The sequence below is a fragment of the Hemitrygon akajei genome, chromosome 5 (genome assembly GCF_048418815.1).
Source record: "Hemitrygon akajei chromosome 5, sHemAka1.3, whole genome shotgun sequence".
In the NCBI taxonomy this organism is placed as follows: Eukaryota; Metazoa; Chordata; class Chondrichthyes; order Myliobatiformes; family Dasyatidae; genus Hemitrygon; species Hemitrygon akajei.
Window position 1 is genome coordinate 186,013,845 of NC_133128.1, and position 19,660 is coordinate 186,033,504.

Genomic DNA, 19,660 nt, shown 5'->3' on the forward strand with positions numbered 1-19,660 from the left:
ATGAATACAGAGAGTTTGAGAGTACATAATTAATAGGTTAAGGTATAAATACAAATAGATGATAATCCATATATAATAACCTCCCAAACTCATAGTAATTATGAAAAATGGAGTAAATAAGAAACCCCCCCCCCCAAAGAAGGAAAAAAACCTAACCAACATGCGCCATTGCATTATGTCAAATATACACAGTAGTGTCAATAACTCCGTACCTCCATCCAAATAATTAAGGATAATCAAAGTAAGGTTTAGGAAAAGTCAGTTTAGCTCATATGAAACTGTTGAATAAATGGTCTCCAAGTTTCTTCAAATTTAACTGAAGGGTCAAAGACAACACTTCTAATTTTTTCTAAACTCAAACAAGAAATAGTTTGAGAAAACCACTGAAATATAGTTGGAGGATTAATTTCTTTCCAGTTCAATAGGATAGATCTTCTAGCCATTAGTGTAACAAATGTAATCATCCGCCGACCTGAGGGGGATAAACGACTATTATCCACCATTGGTAAACCGAAAATTGCAGTAATAGGATGCGGTTGCAATTTGATATTCAGAACTGTTGAAATAGTACCGAAAAGACCAAGGGCAAGACCAAAACATGTGGGTCAATGAAGCAACTTCAGAATGACATCTGTCACAGGTTGGATTAACATAAGAATAAAATCGAGCATGTTTATCCTTGGACATGTGAGCCCTATGTACAACCTTAAATTGTATTAAGGCATGTTTAGCACAAATAGAAGAAGAATTGACCAATTGTAAAATTTTCTCCCACTGCTCAGTGGGTATAAGACAATGAAGTTCTTTTTCCTGTTCCTTCTTAATTTTTTCTGATACTTCTGGCTGTATTTTCATGATCATATTATAAAAGATGGCTACTAAACCCTTCTGGCAAGGATTCAGAGCTAAAAAATTTTCTGTAATGTCCATTGGACATAATTTCGGAAAAGATTGTAACAATGGACAATAGACAGGTGCAGGAGTAGGCCATTCAGCCCTTCTAGCCAGCACCGCCATTCACTTGACCATGGCTGATCATCCATAATCAGTACCCCATTCCTGCCCTCTCCCCATATCCCTTGACCCCGCTATCTATAAGAGCTCTATCTAACTCTCTCTTGAATGCATCCAGAGACTTGGCCTCCACTGCCTTCTGGGGCAGAGCATTCCACATATCCACCACTCTCTGGGTAAAAAAGTTTTTCCGCATCTCTGTTCTAAATGGCCTACCCCTTATTCTTAAACTGTGGCCTCTAGTTCTGGACTCACCCATCAGCGGGAACATGCTTCCTGCCTCCAGCGTGTCCAATCTCTTAATAATCTTATGTGTTTCAATCAGATCCCCTCTCATCCTTCTAAATTCTGGTGTATACAAGCCCAGTCGCTCCAATCTTTCAACATATGACAGTCCCGCCATTCCGGGAATTAACCTTGTGAACCTACGCTGCACTCCCTCAATAGCAAGAATGTCCTTCCTCAAATTTGGAGACCAAAACTGCACACAATGCTCCAGGTGGGGTCTCACCAGGGCCCTGTACAGCTGCAGAAGGACCTCTTTACTCCTGTACTCAATTCCTCTTGTTATAAAGGCCAGCATGCCATTAGCTTTCTTCACTGCCTGCTGTACCTGCAAGCTTGCTTTCATTGACTGATGTACAAGAACACCTAGATCTCGTTGTACTTCCCCTTTTCCTAACTTGACTCCATTTAGATAGTAATCTGCCTTCCTGTTCTTGCCACCAAAGTGGGTAACCTCACATTTATCCACATTAAACTGCATCTGCCATACATTTGCCCACTCACCCAACCTGTCCAAGTCACCCTGCATTCTCATAACATCTTCCTGACATTTCACACTGCCACCCAGCTTTGTGTCATCAGCAAATTTGCTAATGTTACTTTTAATCCCTTCATCTAAATCATTAATGTATATTGTAAACAGCTGCAGTCCCAGTACCGAACCTTGCGGTACCCCACTGGTCACAGCCTGCCATTCCGAAAGGGACCCGTTAATCACTACTCTTTGTTTCCTGTCAGCCAGCCAATTTTCAATCCATGTCAGTACTCTGCCCCCAATACCATGTGCCCTAATTTTGCCCACTAATCTCCTATGTGGGACTTTATCAAAAGCTTTCTGGAAGTCCAGGTACACTACATCCACTGGCTCTCCCTTGTCCATTTTCATAGTTACATCCTCAAAAAAACTTCAGAAGATTAGTCAAGCATGATTTTCCCTTCATAAATCCATGCTGACTTGGACTGATCCTTCTACTGCTATCCAAATGTATCGTAATTTCCTCTTTTATAATTGACACCAGCATCTTTCCCACCACTGACGTCAGGCTAACCGGTCTATAATTCCCTGTTTTCTCTCTCCCTCCTTTCTTGAAAAGTGGGACAACATTAGCCACCTTCCAATCAGCAGGAACTGTTCCTGAATCTATAGAACATTGGAAAATGATTACCAATGCGTCCACGATTTCTAGAGCCACCTCTTTAAGTACCCTGGGATGCAGACCATCAGGTCCCGGGGACTTATCAGCCTTCAGACTCAACAGTTTATCCAACACTGTTTCTTGCCTAATATAAATTTCCTTCAGTTCATCCTTTACCCTAGTTCCTTTGGCCACTATTACATCTGGGAGATTGTTTGTGTCTTCCCTAGTGAAGATAGATCCAAAGTACCTGTCAACTCATCTGCCATTTCCTTGTTCCCCATAATAAATTCACCCATTTCTGTCTTCAATGGCCCAATTTTGGTCTTAACTATTTTTTTGCTATTCACATACCTAAAGAAGCTTTTACTATCCTCCTTTATATTCTTGGCTAGTTTACCTTCGTACCTCATTTTTTCTTGGCGTATTGCCTTTTTTGTTATCTTCTGTTGCTCTTTAAAAGCTTCCCAGTCCTCCGGTTTCCTGCTCATCTTTGCTATGTTATACTTCTTCTCTTTTATTTTTATACTGCCCTTTACTTCCCTCGTCAGCCACGGCCGCCCCTTACTCCCCTTAGGATCTTTCTTCCTCTTTGGAATGAACCGATCCTGCTCCTTCTGCATTATTCCCAGAAATACCTGCCGTTGTTGTTCCACTGTCTTCCCTACTAGGGTATTGTTCCATTGAACTTTGGCCAGCTCCTCCCTCACAGCTCCATAGTAACATATTATTCAAGAAATTTCTAACTTGCTAGTATCTAAAAAAAAAATGAGTTTTAGGCAAATTATATTTATATAACAGCAAATTATATAGCTGTTCAAAGGACATAAAACTTATCTAAAAATAGATCACGAAAACATGTTATACCTTTTGTTTTCCATAATACAAAGGCTTGATCCATAAAAGAGGGCTGAAAAAAAAGTTAGATATAATAGGGCTTAATAAGATAAACTTAATCAAGCCAAAGAATTTACAAAATTGAAACCATATTTGTAATATATGTTTAACTATAGGATTAGTTATTTGTTTATTCAATTTAGATAAAGCAAAAGGAAGCAAAGATCCTAAAATAGAAAATAATGAAGTCTTGTACAGATTTACATTCCAAATTTACCCATTGTGGGCAAGGTGCTATAATCGATTCTTATGTCCAAAATATTAAATATCGAATATTAACTGCCCAATAGTAAAATCTTAGGTTTGGCAAAGCCAAACCACCTTCTTTCTTAGGCTTCTGTAAATATTTTTTTACTTAATCTAGGATTTTTATTCTGCCACACATACGAGGATATTTTGGAGTCAATAATATCAAAAAAAGATTTAGGAATAAAAATTGGTAATGCTTGAAATAAATATAAAAAATTTGGGTAATACTATCATCTTAATAGCATTAATTCGATCAACCAATGACAAAGGAAATGGGGACCACCTGGTAACAAGTTGCTTGATTTGGTCAATTAAAGGTAAAAAATTAACTTTAAATAAATCCTTATGTTTCTTGGTAATTTTAATACCCAAATAAGTAAAATGATCTGTGACAACTTTAAATGGTAAGTGTTTATAAATTGGAACTTGCATATTTAATGGAAATAGTTCACTCTTATTAAAATTCAGTTTGTAGCCAGAAAAGTTACTAAACTGAGCAAGCAAGGACAAAATAGCAGGAATAGATCTCTCAGGGTCGGATATGTATAGTAACAAATCATCAGCATATAATGATAACTTATTAGTCCCTTCCCTACGGGTAATACCAAAAATATTAATATTAATCATGTATATATTGTTTGATTAAGCATTCTTATTCATTTAAATGAATAATTATGGGTTGTATGTAAACATACACTAATTGCATATGTCATCACGCTACTGTGTGGTATGTGTGCACTTTGCTTGAAGTAAACACAGAGTTAGGCCCATGTTTCGGACTCCTGTTAATTTCTTTGAATTAGTTTAATGTTTTGAAGTTATAAAACATAACACATCTTACCAGTCTTTGTCAGAATTTTTATTTAAAATGAAAGTTTTGATCACAGCAGTAATGTTGTAACCTAGCTGTTTTGAAAGCCAGTTTTTTTAAAATCAAAGTTACACACTTCAAGCTGGTGTATAACTGCTGCCACATAAATCTGTCTGTATTCTGTACCATCAGATCCACAAAACATAATGTAGTCACGAGAGATTCTGCAGATTCAGGAAATCCTGAGAAACACATACAGAATGCTGGAGGAACTCAACAGTCGTGCAGCATCCATGGAAGGGAATAAACAGTCAACATCTTCGAACTTCTGATGAAGGCTGAAACAAAAACTGTTTATTCCCCTGCCTGACTTGCTGAATCATATTATAGCACATTCAACAGAAAGGGACGGAACGGTAGCATAGTGGTTAGCACAACGCTTTATAGTACCAGCGACCTGGGTATAAGACGTATGGGTTGTAAATTGTCCCGTGTTTCGCCCAGGGTTAAATTGGCTGTTGCTGGACAGTGTGGCTTCAAGGAACGGAAGGGTCTATTCCATGCTGTATCTCAACAAATGAATAAAATCTTCATACATTTTGATTAGAACATTAGAAAAGTTTCAGAAAAATCTATTCATTCATAAGATTGGATATAATGAATAGTGTTTTTTGAGAAGCTGATGAGTGTCACTTTAAGTGGTTGCAGTGAGTCCTGGAAGTTCTCCCATGGGAAAGTTTTACATTACTTTTGAGGACTGTTATTCCTAGCCTCTTTTCTCCATTATTATCAGTGCATTTTATCCCATCTTCCCTTCCCCCCCCCCATGTACATTCACAACTTTATCTAAAGTTTGAATAAAACTAATCACATGTCAATTTAAATCTTTTTATTTTGCTGCTTGTCCCTAAATCATATTGCAACATTGCTTCAACCTTGAGATTCTATCTGAATATTAACATGGTCACTGTTCTGCTATTTCCACTAACTAAAACAAAATTGCCAACAGTTTGCCTCTGTCTGCTCTTCCTACCTTTCTTTATTCTGGAATATTCCCGTTTCCTTTTCAGCCCTGAAGAAGGGTCTCGGTCCAGAACATCAACTGTTCACTCATTTCCATAGAAGCTGCCTGACCGGCTGAGTTTCTCCAGCAATTTGTGGGTGTCAGTCAGGGCTGCATGCTCAGTCTACTGTTCTTCACTCTGTTGACCCACGACTGTGCTACAACTCACAGCTCAAACCACATCATCAAGTTCACCGATGTCACGACCATGGTGGCTCTCATCAGCAAGAACGATGAGTCAGCTTACAGAGAGGAGGTGCAGTGGCTAACGGACTGGTGCAGAGCCAACAAACTGTCTCTGAATGTGAACAAAACAAAAGAGATGGTTGTTGACTTCAGGAGGGCATAGAGTGACTACTCCCTGCTGAACATCGACAGCTCCTCGGTCGAGATTGTTAAGCGCACCAGATTTCTTGGTGTTCACCTGGCGGAGAATCTCACCTGGTCCCTTAACACCAGCTCCATAGCAAAGAAAGCCCAGCAGCACCTCTACTTTCTGCGAAGGCTGAGGAAAGTCCATCTCCCATCCACCCCCCCATCCTCATTACATTCTACAAGGGTTGTATTGAGAGCATCCTGAGCAGCTGCATCACTGCCTGGTTCGGAAATTGCACTATCTCGGATCGCAAGACCCTGCAGCAGATAGTGAGGTCAGCTGAGAAGATCATCAGGATCTCTCTTCCGCCATTACGGACATTTACACTACACGCTGCATCCACAAAGCAAACAGCATTATGAAGGACCCCACGCACCCCTCATACAAACTCTTCTCCCTCCTGCCATCTGGGAAAAGGCACCGGGCTCTCACAACCAGACTATGTACCAGTTTCTTCTCCCAAGCCATCAGACTCCTCAATACCCAGAGCCTGGACTGACACCAATTTACTGCCCTCTACTGTGCCTATTGTCTTGTTTATTGTTTACTGTAATGCCTGCACTGTTTTGTGCACTTTATGCAGTCCTGGGTAGGTCTATATTCTAGTGTAGTTTTTTTTTTCTGTGTTGTTTTCATGTAGTTCAGTGTAGTTTTTGTACTGTGTCATGTAGCACCATGGTCCTGAAAAATGTCTCTTTTTCACTGTGTACTGTACCAGCAGTTATGGTCAAAATGACAATAAAAAGTGACTTGACTTGTGTTGCTTTGGATTTCCAGCATCTGCAGAATCTCTTGTGTTTATGATTTGCTGTTCCACTGTGAAGTCTCTGAGCGATGCCTACCCTGAAGAAGTTTAAAACTTCTTCAGAAGTTCAGGGAAAACCTTGGCAAACCTTGTCCACTGTGTAGTGGAGAGTGTGCTGACTGGCTGCATTGTGGCCTGGTGTGGGAACACCAATGCCTTTGGGGGGGGGGGGGAAATCCTACAAAAGGTAGTGGATTCGGCCCAGTACATCATGGGTAATGCCCTCGCATCCACTGAGCACATCTACGTGAAACGTTGCCACAGAAAAGCAGCGTCCATGATCAAAGAGCTTCACAACTTTCTCACTGCTGCCATCAGGTAGAATCTTGCACCACCAGGTTCAAAAACAGTTACTACCCCTCAACCATCAGGCTCTTCATCAAAAGGGTTTAACTACACTCATTTAAGGACTCTTGTATTGTTATTTCATGCTTGATATTTATTGCTATTTATTTATATCTGTATTTGCACAGCTTATAGTTTAGAGTTCCTGATGTATACAGTTAGTGTTCTACGGATTTGCTAAGTATACCCGTAGGAAGAAAGAATCTCAGGGTAGTATGTGGTGACATGTATGTACTCTGATAATAAATTTTACCTTGAACTTCAGCTCTCCCTGCTTTCCCTCTGTGACCTCTGCTGACCATGTGCTCGCCCAGACCCACTCTTCACCTATCAGCTTCTCGCAAGCCTCCTTCCGGTCCTCCCACCTTTTAATCGTGGCATCTTGCCCCTTTCCTTTCAGTCCTGCGGAAGGGTCTTGGCCCAAAATTTTGACTGTTTATTCTTTTCCATAGATGCTGCCCGACCTACAGAGTTCCTCCAGCATTTTGTGTGTGTTTCTTTGGAATTCCATCGGCTGCAGAATTTATCGTGTTTGTGCCTTTCTGGCACAATGAGCAGTCATTGGCTTTTTAAGAAAAATATCAAATTGCTTGTCCGTGATTTAAAAAAAAACCTTTTATATCACAAAAGAACCTTTTTATATCATAAATTGCTCACAAGAAAATGGAGACTTGAGTTCAGAGGTGGTCAAGATAGTCACTTCAAAAGTCCATACAGCATTCAACAGAAACTGCTACATTGCCCATTATATTAAAAGTTGCAACAATTGTTTCAAAAGTTTGGCATTCAGAGTGTGAGTGGCTAGTTCATTGCTGTAGCTCTGTTTATTACAGGAGTAATTTTAAAAAAGACAGAACGCTTTACAGTACTGATGACCCGGGTCCAGTTCCTGCCATTGCCTGTAAGGAGTCTGAACATTCTCCATGTGATCGCGTGGGTTTCCTCCAGGTGCTTCCACAGTCCAAAGGAGGTTAATTCGTCATTGTAAATTGACCAGTGATTAGGCTAGGGTTAAATCGGGATTGGTGGGCAGCGAGTCTTGAAGGGCTGGAAGAGTGGTGTACCTCAGTCAATCAGTAACTATCTCACAGCAGAGCAACATTATTTCATGGTTGAGAGATTAACTTCGGCATTGTCCATTTTCCATTCTCTTCCCATATCCTTTATGCTCAGTTGTATTAATTGTAATTACTGATTCTTCATCAGCTGATCAAATGCCTCACTGTGGTGCAGATAATTCCAAAGGTTATCGGCTCACTACGTGAAGAAATTGCTCTGCATCTGATCCCTTCATCCAGAGGCTGTGACCCTGAGTTTTAGACTTTCCAACTGGAGGGAGCGAACTCTCAAAATTAAATCTTTTGTCATCTTTTTTTAAAAAAAAAATTACTCTCAGAAAAAGTATCAACCTTCTCAAAAAAAATCAATCCTTAAGTACCAGTAACAAAAAAAGTCTTGTACATTCTCACCTGTTATGACGGACCTCCTGTTGTGTTGCTTCCCCACACTTGGCCCCTCCCTTAACTCTATTTCTAGTAGCATCAAAATCTTCTCATGAGAAAGAATCAGATGCTATGGAACTAGGCAAGTTGTTCAGTGAGCAGTTTTCATTGTGCATCCAGTGAGGTAATGCATCGACTATGCATTAACCCTAGCCTAGTCACTGGTCAATTTACGATGACGAATTAACCTCCTTTGGACTGTGGAAACCCACGCGATCACATGGAGAGTGTGCAAGACGCTCCTTCCCTTTGCTAGCTTACAGGTCATTCTTGGGTGAGGTGTACCACCTGCTCAGCATCCCAGTCAGGTCACGTGAATCTACGGGAGCAGGTGGTGGATGGTCGTATGAGCAGCTGGTGTATATGACAAGTCCTAGTCATGTGAGTACTGATGCCAGGCAGACAATCTCTGAAGGGTATTGATAATAGCTGGGGTCACCCATCTTGTAAAGACACTGCCTAGGAGGCGGCAATGGTAAACCACTTCTGTAGAATAACTTGCCAAAAGCAATTATGATCATGGATAGAGGAGAGAATCAGAACAACAACATTGAAGGATGTCTTCCCCGCAGGCAATAAATACAGACTATGATCGCCCACATCATGCAACAAGGCACATAATGATGATATTGAATATTACATTAAATTTATTCAGCGTTAGTCAAAAGTACAGACAATTTGAGAATTAAAGAGCAATTGCAATATTACATATTTAAACTGAATAGAGAAAAAGCTTTTAATTGCATCCATCCATTGTTCAAAGGTAATATATTATGCTACTTGAATAATTACTGAGAAATCATTCAAAGTGGCTTTTTTATTTAAATGTTATCTTAAGGAAACAATTAAACATTAGTGTACTGTAGGTACTTAGTAAGAAAAGCTGTTCAGGAATTGGCTAATCTGGGAATTTTCAAAAAGGAGCTCTTTATCAGAAGATGAACACAGAAGATGGTGTAGATGCTGGAAACGCAGTGTAACACGGAGACTGCTGGAGAAACTCACATCAGGTAGCATCTTCCAGAGCAACACACAAAATGCTGTCCACGGTGATACACTACCATGGAACTCCTCCAGCATTTTATATGTGTTACACTTCATTAAATGAGCTTTCTTTTATAGATTTTGTGTCTTGTAGTTGATGTGATGGGAAGATTATTCAGATAGTAGGTGCTAATGATAACTTTTTTTAAAACAGAAAACTTTTGGAGACATCACTGAAAGGCTTGATTTAAAACAACGTTTGCAATGTAAGAACTTCACTTGGTACCTGAAGAATGTTTATCCAGAGATATTTATACCTGAGCGGTCTCCTCAACATTTTGGTGCTGTAAGTATTTTTTTTCTACTTAAGCATATTTATACAATATATTTTCTACAGTACAAGAATTATTGTATAGGATTTTTGATTGCATTTTGGGCACTTGCGCTTTGAAGTTTGTTTAAATTATCGGTTTACTTAATTTAAAATTTTCTACTTTTCTAATGTTATACTTGAACCATCAATTATTTGAGTATCTTATGTAACACTTACCCAACAGGCTGGTATATGTCTAGGGGAAAAAGAGATCCAGCCACACACCAACCCACCTCCCATACACGCAGGTGCTGTGAGAATCGCGTTTATGCTTCGCGCCCGCCAACAGTATCAAACCCACAACAAATACCGTTATGAAATACACTTTAAAGAGTTTACTAAAATTAAAAGAGTATTAGGCAATACAATATATATATATATATATACAAGAAAAAAACAAAAGGCGCCAACTTATCAAAGTTCAGTCAATTTAGTGCACATCGGTGGAGCTCATCCAGCGAACCATTCGACTCCTCGGTGGTCGTCCTCCCGAAACTCCCACTTCGGACTCCCCGGTGGTCGTCCGAGCGCACGTCCTCCTTCCTCGGCGTCTCCCTCCGGACTCCCCTCACACCCCCAAGCCCGCACAACCCCTCCCCCTAGTTCCCAGCCTCACAAAACACAATAACATTCCCCATTGATTAACAAATGAATACAATTACCATATCAGCCATTCTAAAGCGAAACAACGGCAAGAGAAACTTTTAACAGACAAAGAAGCATTCCTACTCGTAACAAACCAAAGAAGCCCTTTTTAGTAACATACACAGGACATTGTACATTCTCTCTCCACCAGCAAATGTCATGGCCTCATGGCATTACTAGAGTTCCCCAAAGCTTCTTGCAACACACAAAACCCAACCCAGGTGCAGAAAGCAGTGACATAACTACCCAGAGCAGTAGAAATCACACTCGGTTCTCCTGGTACCACATATGTCAACCGCTCTGGGGGGCGCCTAATCCTCTGAGATCTCCATACCCCTTCTGCCCCCCTGGGCTCCCTCTCCACCTGCGAACCCACTGTCTCGGACACCCCAGGTCTTCCTGACAGACCCTCACCCCCTTCCTCACGGGGGTCCTCCCTCACCTGAGATCGCTCCGGCTCACGCTCGGGCTCCACCCTCTCTCCCACCAATGTTGGCTGCCTCTCCATCTGACCCTCAAGACCTTCCCTCCTCTCACCCAATTCAGTATGGGAAGGGCCAGGAGCCTCCTCACCGGGTACTGGAGCACCAGCGTATGGGAACAGGGGCCACTCATCTGAGTTGTCCTCTTCCGAATCAGTAGCCATTTCCGGGCGAGGGACCCGTCCCCGCTCTTCAGCAGCGGTCTCTTCCCTTTCTCTGCGCCCTCGCAGAGTCCTTGTACTGGGCGTAACCTCCCACTCTGGCTCCGTATCCACCTGCACCGCTTGACCCAGTGGTAGCGGGTGATTCCGATGGAGTACCTTGATAGGCCCTTTCCCATCCTCAGGTTTCACCCGGTAAACTGGCAGGTTCGGCATCTGGCTCTCTATTACATAGGGGCTGGCCGCCCATCGGTCTGCCAACTTGTGCTTACCAGGGAGTCCCAAATTCCGTAAAAGGACCCGGTCGCCCGGCAATAATTGAACAAACTTCACCTTTCGATCATACCGCATCTTATTCCTCTGATTTTGTTTGGTAGCCGCCGCCTCGGCCAACTCGTACGCCCGCTGTAACTCCCTCTTCATGTCGGACACATACTTTAGATGGGACTTCCCGGTGGTCCCCTGGCTGATCTCTGGGAACGTGTTCCTCCAGAGGCTCCAGTCCGTTCCCTCACTGAGCCTCTCCTAAGTTTCCCGACACCTCCCCCTTCTTAGTCGCAGGGGGGCTTGTCCTCCGCAGAACTCCTTGTCTCTCACAATCCCACCTAAAGTGTCCCTCCTCTCCACAGCTATAGCACACCCTCGGCCGCCCACAGTCCCGCCTGAAATGCCCCTCTTTCCCACAGTTAAAGCACACGCTGCCTGCCGCCCCTCCTCTCCCAGGACAACTCCCACTCCCAACCCATGGCACTGGTCGCCCCTGAGAGTGGGTACCTCCCCTGTCCCTCCCCTCCAGAGGGGATTCTCTACCCCTCGGTGGGTTGTCATTCCTCCACCCAGCCACCACTTCCTGTATCGCTGAGGATCGCCCCTTTTCCGCCCCAATGCTCTCTCTTCCTCCCGCACCTCTCTAATCAGTTGCCCGAACGATGAAGGGGGGCCTTTCCTATAAGCCTGCCGAATAGTCCACGCCACCTTGTCCTCCTCCAGAGAGCCACTGAATATCTGACTCATCCTCACGCTAGCCACGTCAGGCACCTTCACTACCCCCCGGCGCCGCAGCCCCGAGAGCATCCCCTCCATCCTAAATATGTACTCGGAGAGCTTTTCCCCTCTCCATTGTTCCAGGCGTTGGAACTCTGCTAAAAGCAGCCAGGGTTCCCCTGACAACCCAAACGCTCCCTCCAAAACTTCTATACATTCCTCCACTGAGGCCCCAGACTTTTCAGCTTTCAACTCCCGGACTGTTTTGGCTGCTAAACCCCTCAAACTTCCCACCAATCGGTGCCGCTTCTCCTCCTCCGAGCCTGGCCACTCCTCTAACATCAAGGACGTATGCTTGATCCAGATCTCATAGTCCACCTCCCCGTCCGGAGTAAGCTTGGCTCCGGAGAACACCCCCAGCTTCAGCCGTGGCCTCTCGGCCACTCCCACGAGGGAGTTAAGTGCGGCTGCCAGCTCGGAGGCTTCCACCCTACCTGGGGAGCGGGGCCTAGTCACGACTCCCTCCTCCCTCCTCCCTTTGCTAGTGCCTGCCACCTCTCCGGGGTTTTCCTCTAGCTCTAGCTCCTCCTCCGATGTCTCCTCAGCCTCATCCTCGGAGAGAGTGTGGAGCCCCCACAGCCCCTCCTCCCCCGGTACACTGACCGTCGCCGGCAGTTCCAACGTCCTGACGTCAGCACTCGTACTAACCAACACCCAGCTAGACTCCATCTCTTTACCACACCGTCTAGCTACCAATTCTACCTGCCCCATACCCTTCACCAAACTTAACCCCCGCACTAACGCGTCTCCCGAAACTCGAAAATCCACTCCGCTCACTACGCATGCGTACTGTACCGGTACACCTTCAAATCCGCACCAGTGAACAATTTTCTCTCTCTCCATCTTCGCTCACTACCTGCGCGATTCCACAGCCCCCTGACAATCCAATCCCGGACCAGCACATCACAAATGTAACACTTACCCAACAGGCTGGTATATGTCTAGGGGAAAAAGAGATCCAGCCACACACCAACCCACCTCCCGTACACGCAGGTGCTGTGAGAATCACGTTTATGCCTCGCGCCCGCCAACAGTATCAAACCCACAACAAATACTGTTATGAAATACACTTTAAAGAGTTTACTAAAATTAAAAGAGTATTAGGCAATACAATATATATATATATATATATACAAGAAAAAAACAAAAGGTGCCAACTTATCAAAGTTCAGTCAGTTTAGTGCACATCGGTGGAGCTCATCCAGCGAACCATTCGACTCCTCGGTGGTCGTCCTCCCGAAACTCCCACTTCGGACTCCCCAGTGGTCGTCCGAGCGCACGTCCTCCTTCCTCGGCGTCTCCCTCCGGACTCCCCTCACACCCCCAAGCCCGCACAACCCCTCCCCCAAGTTCCCAGCCTCACAAAACACAATAACATTCCCCATTGATTAACAAATGAATACAATTACCATATCAGCCATTCTAAAGCGAAACAACGGCAAGAGAAACTTTTAACAGACAAAGAAGCATTCCTACTCGTAACAAACCAAAGAAGCCCTTTTTAGTAACATACACAGGACATTGTACACTTATTTTTTACTTTACTGGATCATAACTTCATATCTACAATATTTAACTGAATGTCTTCAATTGAAATATAAATTGTGCTAAATTGGTTCAAGTCACTTGCCGTTCTGGGAGTTCGGAACATCGAGACAGCAGTGTAGCTGCTGTTGAAATAAGCAACGCTGCAGACTGTAACACTGAAGCAGCAAGCTCCTGTGGCAGGAGCGTTACCTCTCTCTCTCCCCCCATCATTAGTAAGATAGTGAGCTTGTGAGATGTCGAGGTATTGGGATGAACAGTTTTTTTTTGATGGACTCTAGATCATCGTCTCTGGGGGCTTCGCTCGGTGGGGGGTGGGGCTGATGCGTTTTGCTGCTGCTTGTGCAGGGCGAGGGTGACTTCAGGATTCTAATGTTTTCTATCATTCATTGGGGTTTTCTGTTTTGTGGATGTTTGTGAAGAGTAGGAATTTCAAGTTGTACATTGTATACGTTCTTTGATATTAAATTAAACCAATGAATATTTAACCTTCTGAACTAAAAGCTCTGTTCTATTAATGTAAAAAGTAAGTTACAAACCTTTGTTCAGTCGAAGTGTAGTTATAGCTCTGCAATGAGGTCACTCTTTTTCTTCTCACTCCAACCTACCTTCAATTTCAGATTAAAAACGAGGGTTCGCGAACCTGTCTGGACGCTGGGGAAAACAACGGAGGTGGAAAACAGCTAATAATGTATACATGCCATGGTCTTGGAGGAAACCAGGTAACAAAATACAGTATAATGGCATATTGAATATAATCATTCAATATGGGGTAGCTTTAAAGAAACATGGCTTGGTTATTCTAAAGAAGATCAAATCATTAGCTATTTGGCAGCAAAACTCCAGCCTTGTTCTCAGTTTGCTTTTTTTTATATAAAATTAAGTCTCTGATAATACAAAAGTCTCTTTTCTTTACTACCTTTTAATTTTTTTTTACCTTTTACAGTGTCTGCAGAGCAGACTCAATCGGGGCCAAATGGCTGAGTTTTTCTCCTATATCTTTTGGTCTTTATGGTCTGTCGATTGTTTGATAGGTGCCTTGTTGTATGACATGGGTGATCGTGGTCTCTCTCTGACCACGATTGTTCTTGGCAAATTTTTCTACTGAAGTGGTTTGCCATTGCCGCCTTCTTACAAGACCGGTGACCCCAGCCATTATCAATACTCTTCAGAGATTGTCTGCCTGGCATCAGTGGTCACATAGCCTGGACTTGTGATGTACACCAGATGCTTATACGAGCATCCACCACCTGCTCCCACGCTTTCACGTGACCTTGGTCGGAGGGGGTGGTGGGAGGCTAAACAGGAGCTACAGCTTGCCAAAGGGTGCCATGCAGGTTAGCGGAAGGAAGGAGTGTGTTGCACCTCCTTTGGTAGAGACGTATCTCCACCCCACCACCCAGACTGTATGTGTATGCTAGTGAAATAGCCAAATCTGAAAATGTTACTAATACTCATTAAGCAGTATCACAATGCTGTTGTGCTTCATTTCCTTTGTGCCAAATATTATAGAGCAAAAGTGTTATTAATTGTGTAATTAATCAATTTTAGGCCAAGAGGATTTCAAGGAATATCATGTTAATCTCCTCCAAATACCAATTTGTTTTTGATTTTAGATGGTGATCGAAAAATTGTCATATTTGTGTTTCTACATTGTGTTTGGACCTTAGTTACTTCTATCCCTATAGCGGAACTTGCATCTTTGACCCATCTGTGTTGTTAAAACTGGAAGCTATGGACTTGTTAGCCTGACATCAATGGTTGGAAAAATTGCTGGGATCTATTATTAATGGTACAGTAATGATTATGCAAAGTAAACATATATTACAACTAAATAGTGATTAACAAATCTTGTTTATTGGGTTACCTTAATAGATAAGAATACGTGGAAGATGAAGAGCATTATGATATACAGTGCCTTGAAAAAATATTCAGTCCCCACAATTATTTTCACGTTTTATTGTCTCATTTCCTAAACTTAATATGTATCGAAGTAGGATTTTTTGAGTTAATCTACATAACAATGTGCATCACATTTCCAAAAATTTCAAAACCTGTCTACAATTAAAAATCAAAATTGAGGCTGGAAAAAGTATTTACCCACTTTGTAATTACTATACTAACTTTTGTCTGGTGCATTACTGTATAGTATATTACTAATTCACCCAATTTCTTGATGCAGGAAATGTTTTTGATGAATTCGCAAGAATAAATATCCCCTCTCTCTGTAAAGTCCAAAAATATGGTAGATTTTTAACAGATCAAGCCAAAGTGAAGATAAAAGAGCATTCAAGACTAGTTAGGGAAATGCGAAATCTGGGGAAGGGTACAAGACCATCTCAAAGGCAGAGAACTCAGTGGAGAAAATGGGAAAAATATGAAACCACGGCCATACTGCCTACGTCAGGCTGCCCCTGTAAAGTTAGTCGCCGGAGAAGACTGGCAGTACTGTGATGACAGTGGTTATTGAGGGAACTGCAGAAGTCAGTGGCCTCAATTGATGGTAAATTCATGGCTCCCCAATCTCTAAGGCCTTGCACAAAATAGTTATGGAAGAGTGGCAAGGAAGAAGCCCTTGCTAAAAATAAAGCATTTTCTTAGTTGTAGAGAATTTGCAAAGTGGAAGGTCTTGTAATCAGATGAGACTAAAGTGGAACATTTTGGCCTCAACACCAAGTGGTTTGTGTGGTGTAAATCTAATACTGTGGATCAGCCAGGTAACACCATTTGTACGTAACCGTACTGTAAGTTATGGTGGAGGAATGCTGGTAATTACAGAGAGATCCTGGATTAAAAACATGCTAGCCTCTGCCAGAAAGCTTAAACTGGGGAGGAAGTTGGTCTTTCAGCAGGATAACAAACCAAAGCACACTGCCAGAGCAACTGTGGAGCGTATTTCTGATGGGGAAAAAAATGATGTCCTTCAGTTGCCCAGTCAAGTCCTGACCATAACTTGATAGAACATCTCTGGCAAGACCCCAGTATTGCTGTCCACCACTGCTCCCCAAAACTAACCTGGCACAGCTTGAGTAATCTTGCAAGGAGCAATGGGCAAATCTTGCTCCATCACATTGTGCAAAGCTAATGGAAATTTATCCAAAAAGACTACTGGCTGTAATAGCTGCAAGAGGTTGTTCAACTAAGTACTGAACAAAGCAGATTGAATGCATTTGTACTGCTGACTTTTCAGTTTTTAAATGTTAAGCTTTTCATGCTTTACAATTTTCTCTGTTCTTTGTGCTCTACTGTGGAGGGGAGGGGAAAGGAGCAAGGGAATCACAAATAAAAATGATCAGTTAAATTGATCAAAATCCCTGGTTGTAATACTCATTTATGTGAACAAAGGGTTGGGATTGGAATTCTTTTACAAGGCACTGTATAATTTCCTACAGGAAGTGAGGGAAGAGATTGTTGTGCCCTTGGTGACGATCTTTGCATCCTCACTGGACACAGAATAGTACCAGAAGATTGGAGGGTGCCAAGTGTTATTCCTTTGTCAAGATGAGTAATAAGGACATCCTGGGAATTGTAGACCAGTGAGTCTTGCGTCAAGGGTGATAAACTATTGGAGAGGATTTTTAGAGATAGGATATATGAGCATTTCGAGAAGCATAGTTTGATTAGGGATAGACAACATGGCTTTATGACGGGAAGATGAGCATGATTAAATGCCTTGAAGTAACAAAGAAAATTAATGAAAGTAGAGCAGTTGATGTAGTGTATATAGGTTTCTGTAAGGCAATTGGCAGGGTTTCCCACAGTAGGCTCATTTAAAAAAGTTAGGAAACATACAAACTTGCCTACATGGATTCAGAATTGACTTGTCCACGGACTGGGGGAGGAGTATTAAATGGAGCAATTTCTGTCTGGAGATTGTTGACCAGTTGTGTACTGCGACTGCTGCTCTTTGATTTTTATACATAACTTGAAAGAGGAAGTGGAGGTTTGGGTTAGTAAGCTTGCAAGTAACATGAAGTTTGGTGGTGTTGTGGATAGTGCAGAGGGTTGTCATAGGTTACATTGACAGGATGCAGAGCTGGGTTGAGAAATGGCAGATAGAGTTCAAACTGGAAAAGTGTGAAGTGATCCACTTTGGAAGGTTGACATTAAACGCTGAGTGCAAGGTTAATGATAGGATTCTTAACAGAGTGGAGGAACATGTGGATATCGGCATCCATGTCCATAGATCCCTCTAAGTTATCCGCAACTTGATAAGGTGGTTACAAAAGTGTGTGCTGTGTTGGGCATCATCAGTCAAGGGATTGAGTTCAAAAGCTATGAGGTAATGTTGCAGCTCTATAAAACTCGGATTAAAACACACCTGGAATATTATGTTCAGTTCTGGTCACCTCATTATAGGAAGGATGTGGAAGTTTTGGAGAGGCTGTGAAGGAGATTTTCAGTGTCATAAACCCGAGTAATTCTGTAGATGCTGCAAATCTAAAGCACCAGACGCACAAAGTACTGGATGTTCACAGCAGGTCAGGCAGCACCTATGGAAATGAAAAAAAATCAGTCGCTGTTTTCAGCCGAGGCCCTGACTCCAGAAGAAAAGCCTTGGCTCAAAACATCGACTGTTTATTCATTTTCATAGAGATTTCCAGTATGCTGCCTGGATTAGCGAGCACGTCTGATGAAGATAAGTTGAGCGGACTGGAACTATTCTTTCAAGGAAAGAGGATAAGATAATAAGAGGCACAGGAAGAATGGTCAGCTAGCGACTGCTAGAGGTGGAAATGCGCAATATGAGAGGGCATAATTTCAAGGTAATTGGAGGAAAGTATAGGGGGGGATATCAGGGGTATGTTTTTTTTTAAACCATCTGAGCGGTAACTGCATGGAATTCATTGCCAGGGATGGTGATAAAGGAAGATACATTGGAGATACTTAAGAGACTCTTAGAAAAGCACAAAGATGAAAGAAAAATGGAGGATAATGTGGGAGGGAAGTGTTAGATTGATCTTAGAGTAGGTTAAAAGGTCAACACAACATCGTGGGCCAGAAGGCCTGCACTATGCTGTCCTGTTCTCTTTTATAGTGAAGTGATGAGTTTATGTAATTCTATCACAAACAAGAGAAAATCTGCATATGCTGGAAATCCAAGCAATACACACAAATGCGGGAGAACTCGGCAGGCCACGCAGCATCTGTGGAAAAGAGTACACAGTGGACGTTTTGGGTCCTGATGAAGGGTCTGTGCCAAAAATGTCAACTCTTTACTCTTTTGCATAGATGCTGCCTGGTCTGCTGAGTTCCTTCAGGTGGGGGGGGGGGGTGTGGGGTGTGTGTGTGTGTGTGTGTGTGTGTGTGTGTGTGTGTGTGTGTGTGTGTGTGTGTGTGTGTGTGTGTGTGTGTGTGTGTGTGTGTGTGTGTGTGTGTGTGTGGGGTGTGTGTGTGTGTGTGTGTGTGTGTGTGTGTGTGTGTGTGTGTGTGATTTTTCAAGGCCTTTGCTAAGAAACGTCACTTGAGATAGTTACCCCAATACCATAATTTAATGTAATATAATTGAATGGATTGATTAGTTATTAGCAAAACAGTCAAAATAAACTGTCATAATTGTATTGGAAGGCTGTTTCCAAAGGTTTGGGTGCTGGGCCTCCATTGTTTACAATGTACGTCAATGATTTAAATTGTGTGATGAAGTATAATGTATTCAACTTTCATGATAAAATGTTGGATGTCAGTGTGTTGGAGGATGATGTTCAGGGACTTCGGTGTATTATTGACTATTTACAAGAATTGCCAAGGACATGGAAGGTGGTATGTAATGTAGAGAAATGTAAGGTCATTTACATTGTCAGTATGATTATTGGTGTGCCACAGGGATCAGTGCTGGGTCCTTTGTTGTTTATCATCAATATCAATGATCTGGATGACACTGTGGTTAACTGGATCAGCAAACTCGAGGATAACACCAAGATTGGAGGTGTAGTGAACAGTGAG

General features: G+C 42.5%; 1 protein-coding gene across 4 annotated transcripts in view; it reads left to right on the plus strand.

Annotated features, from left to right (window-relative positions):
- The window catches only part of galnt3 (UDP-N-acetyl-alpha-D-galactosamine:polypeptide N-acetylgalactosaminyltransferase 3 (GalNAc-T3)), a 53,692-nt gene that overhangs the window by 18,243 nt on the left and 15,789 nt on the right, over positions 1–19,660 (plus strand). For all 4 annotated transcript variants that reach the window (XM_073047441.1, XM_073047443.1, XM_073047444.1 and 1 more), the window contains exons 8-9: positions 9,682–9,813; positions 14,338–14,439. In XM_073047441.1, coding sequence (XP_072903542.1) covers positions 9,682–9,813; positions 14,338–14,439 — 234 coding nt within the window. The remainder of the gene's footprint in view (positions 1–9,681; positions 9,814–14,337; positions 14,440–19,660) is intronic.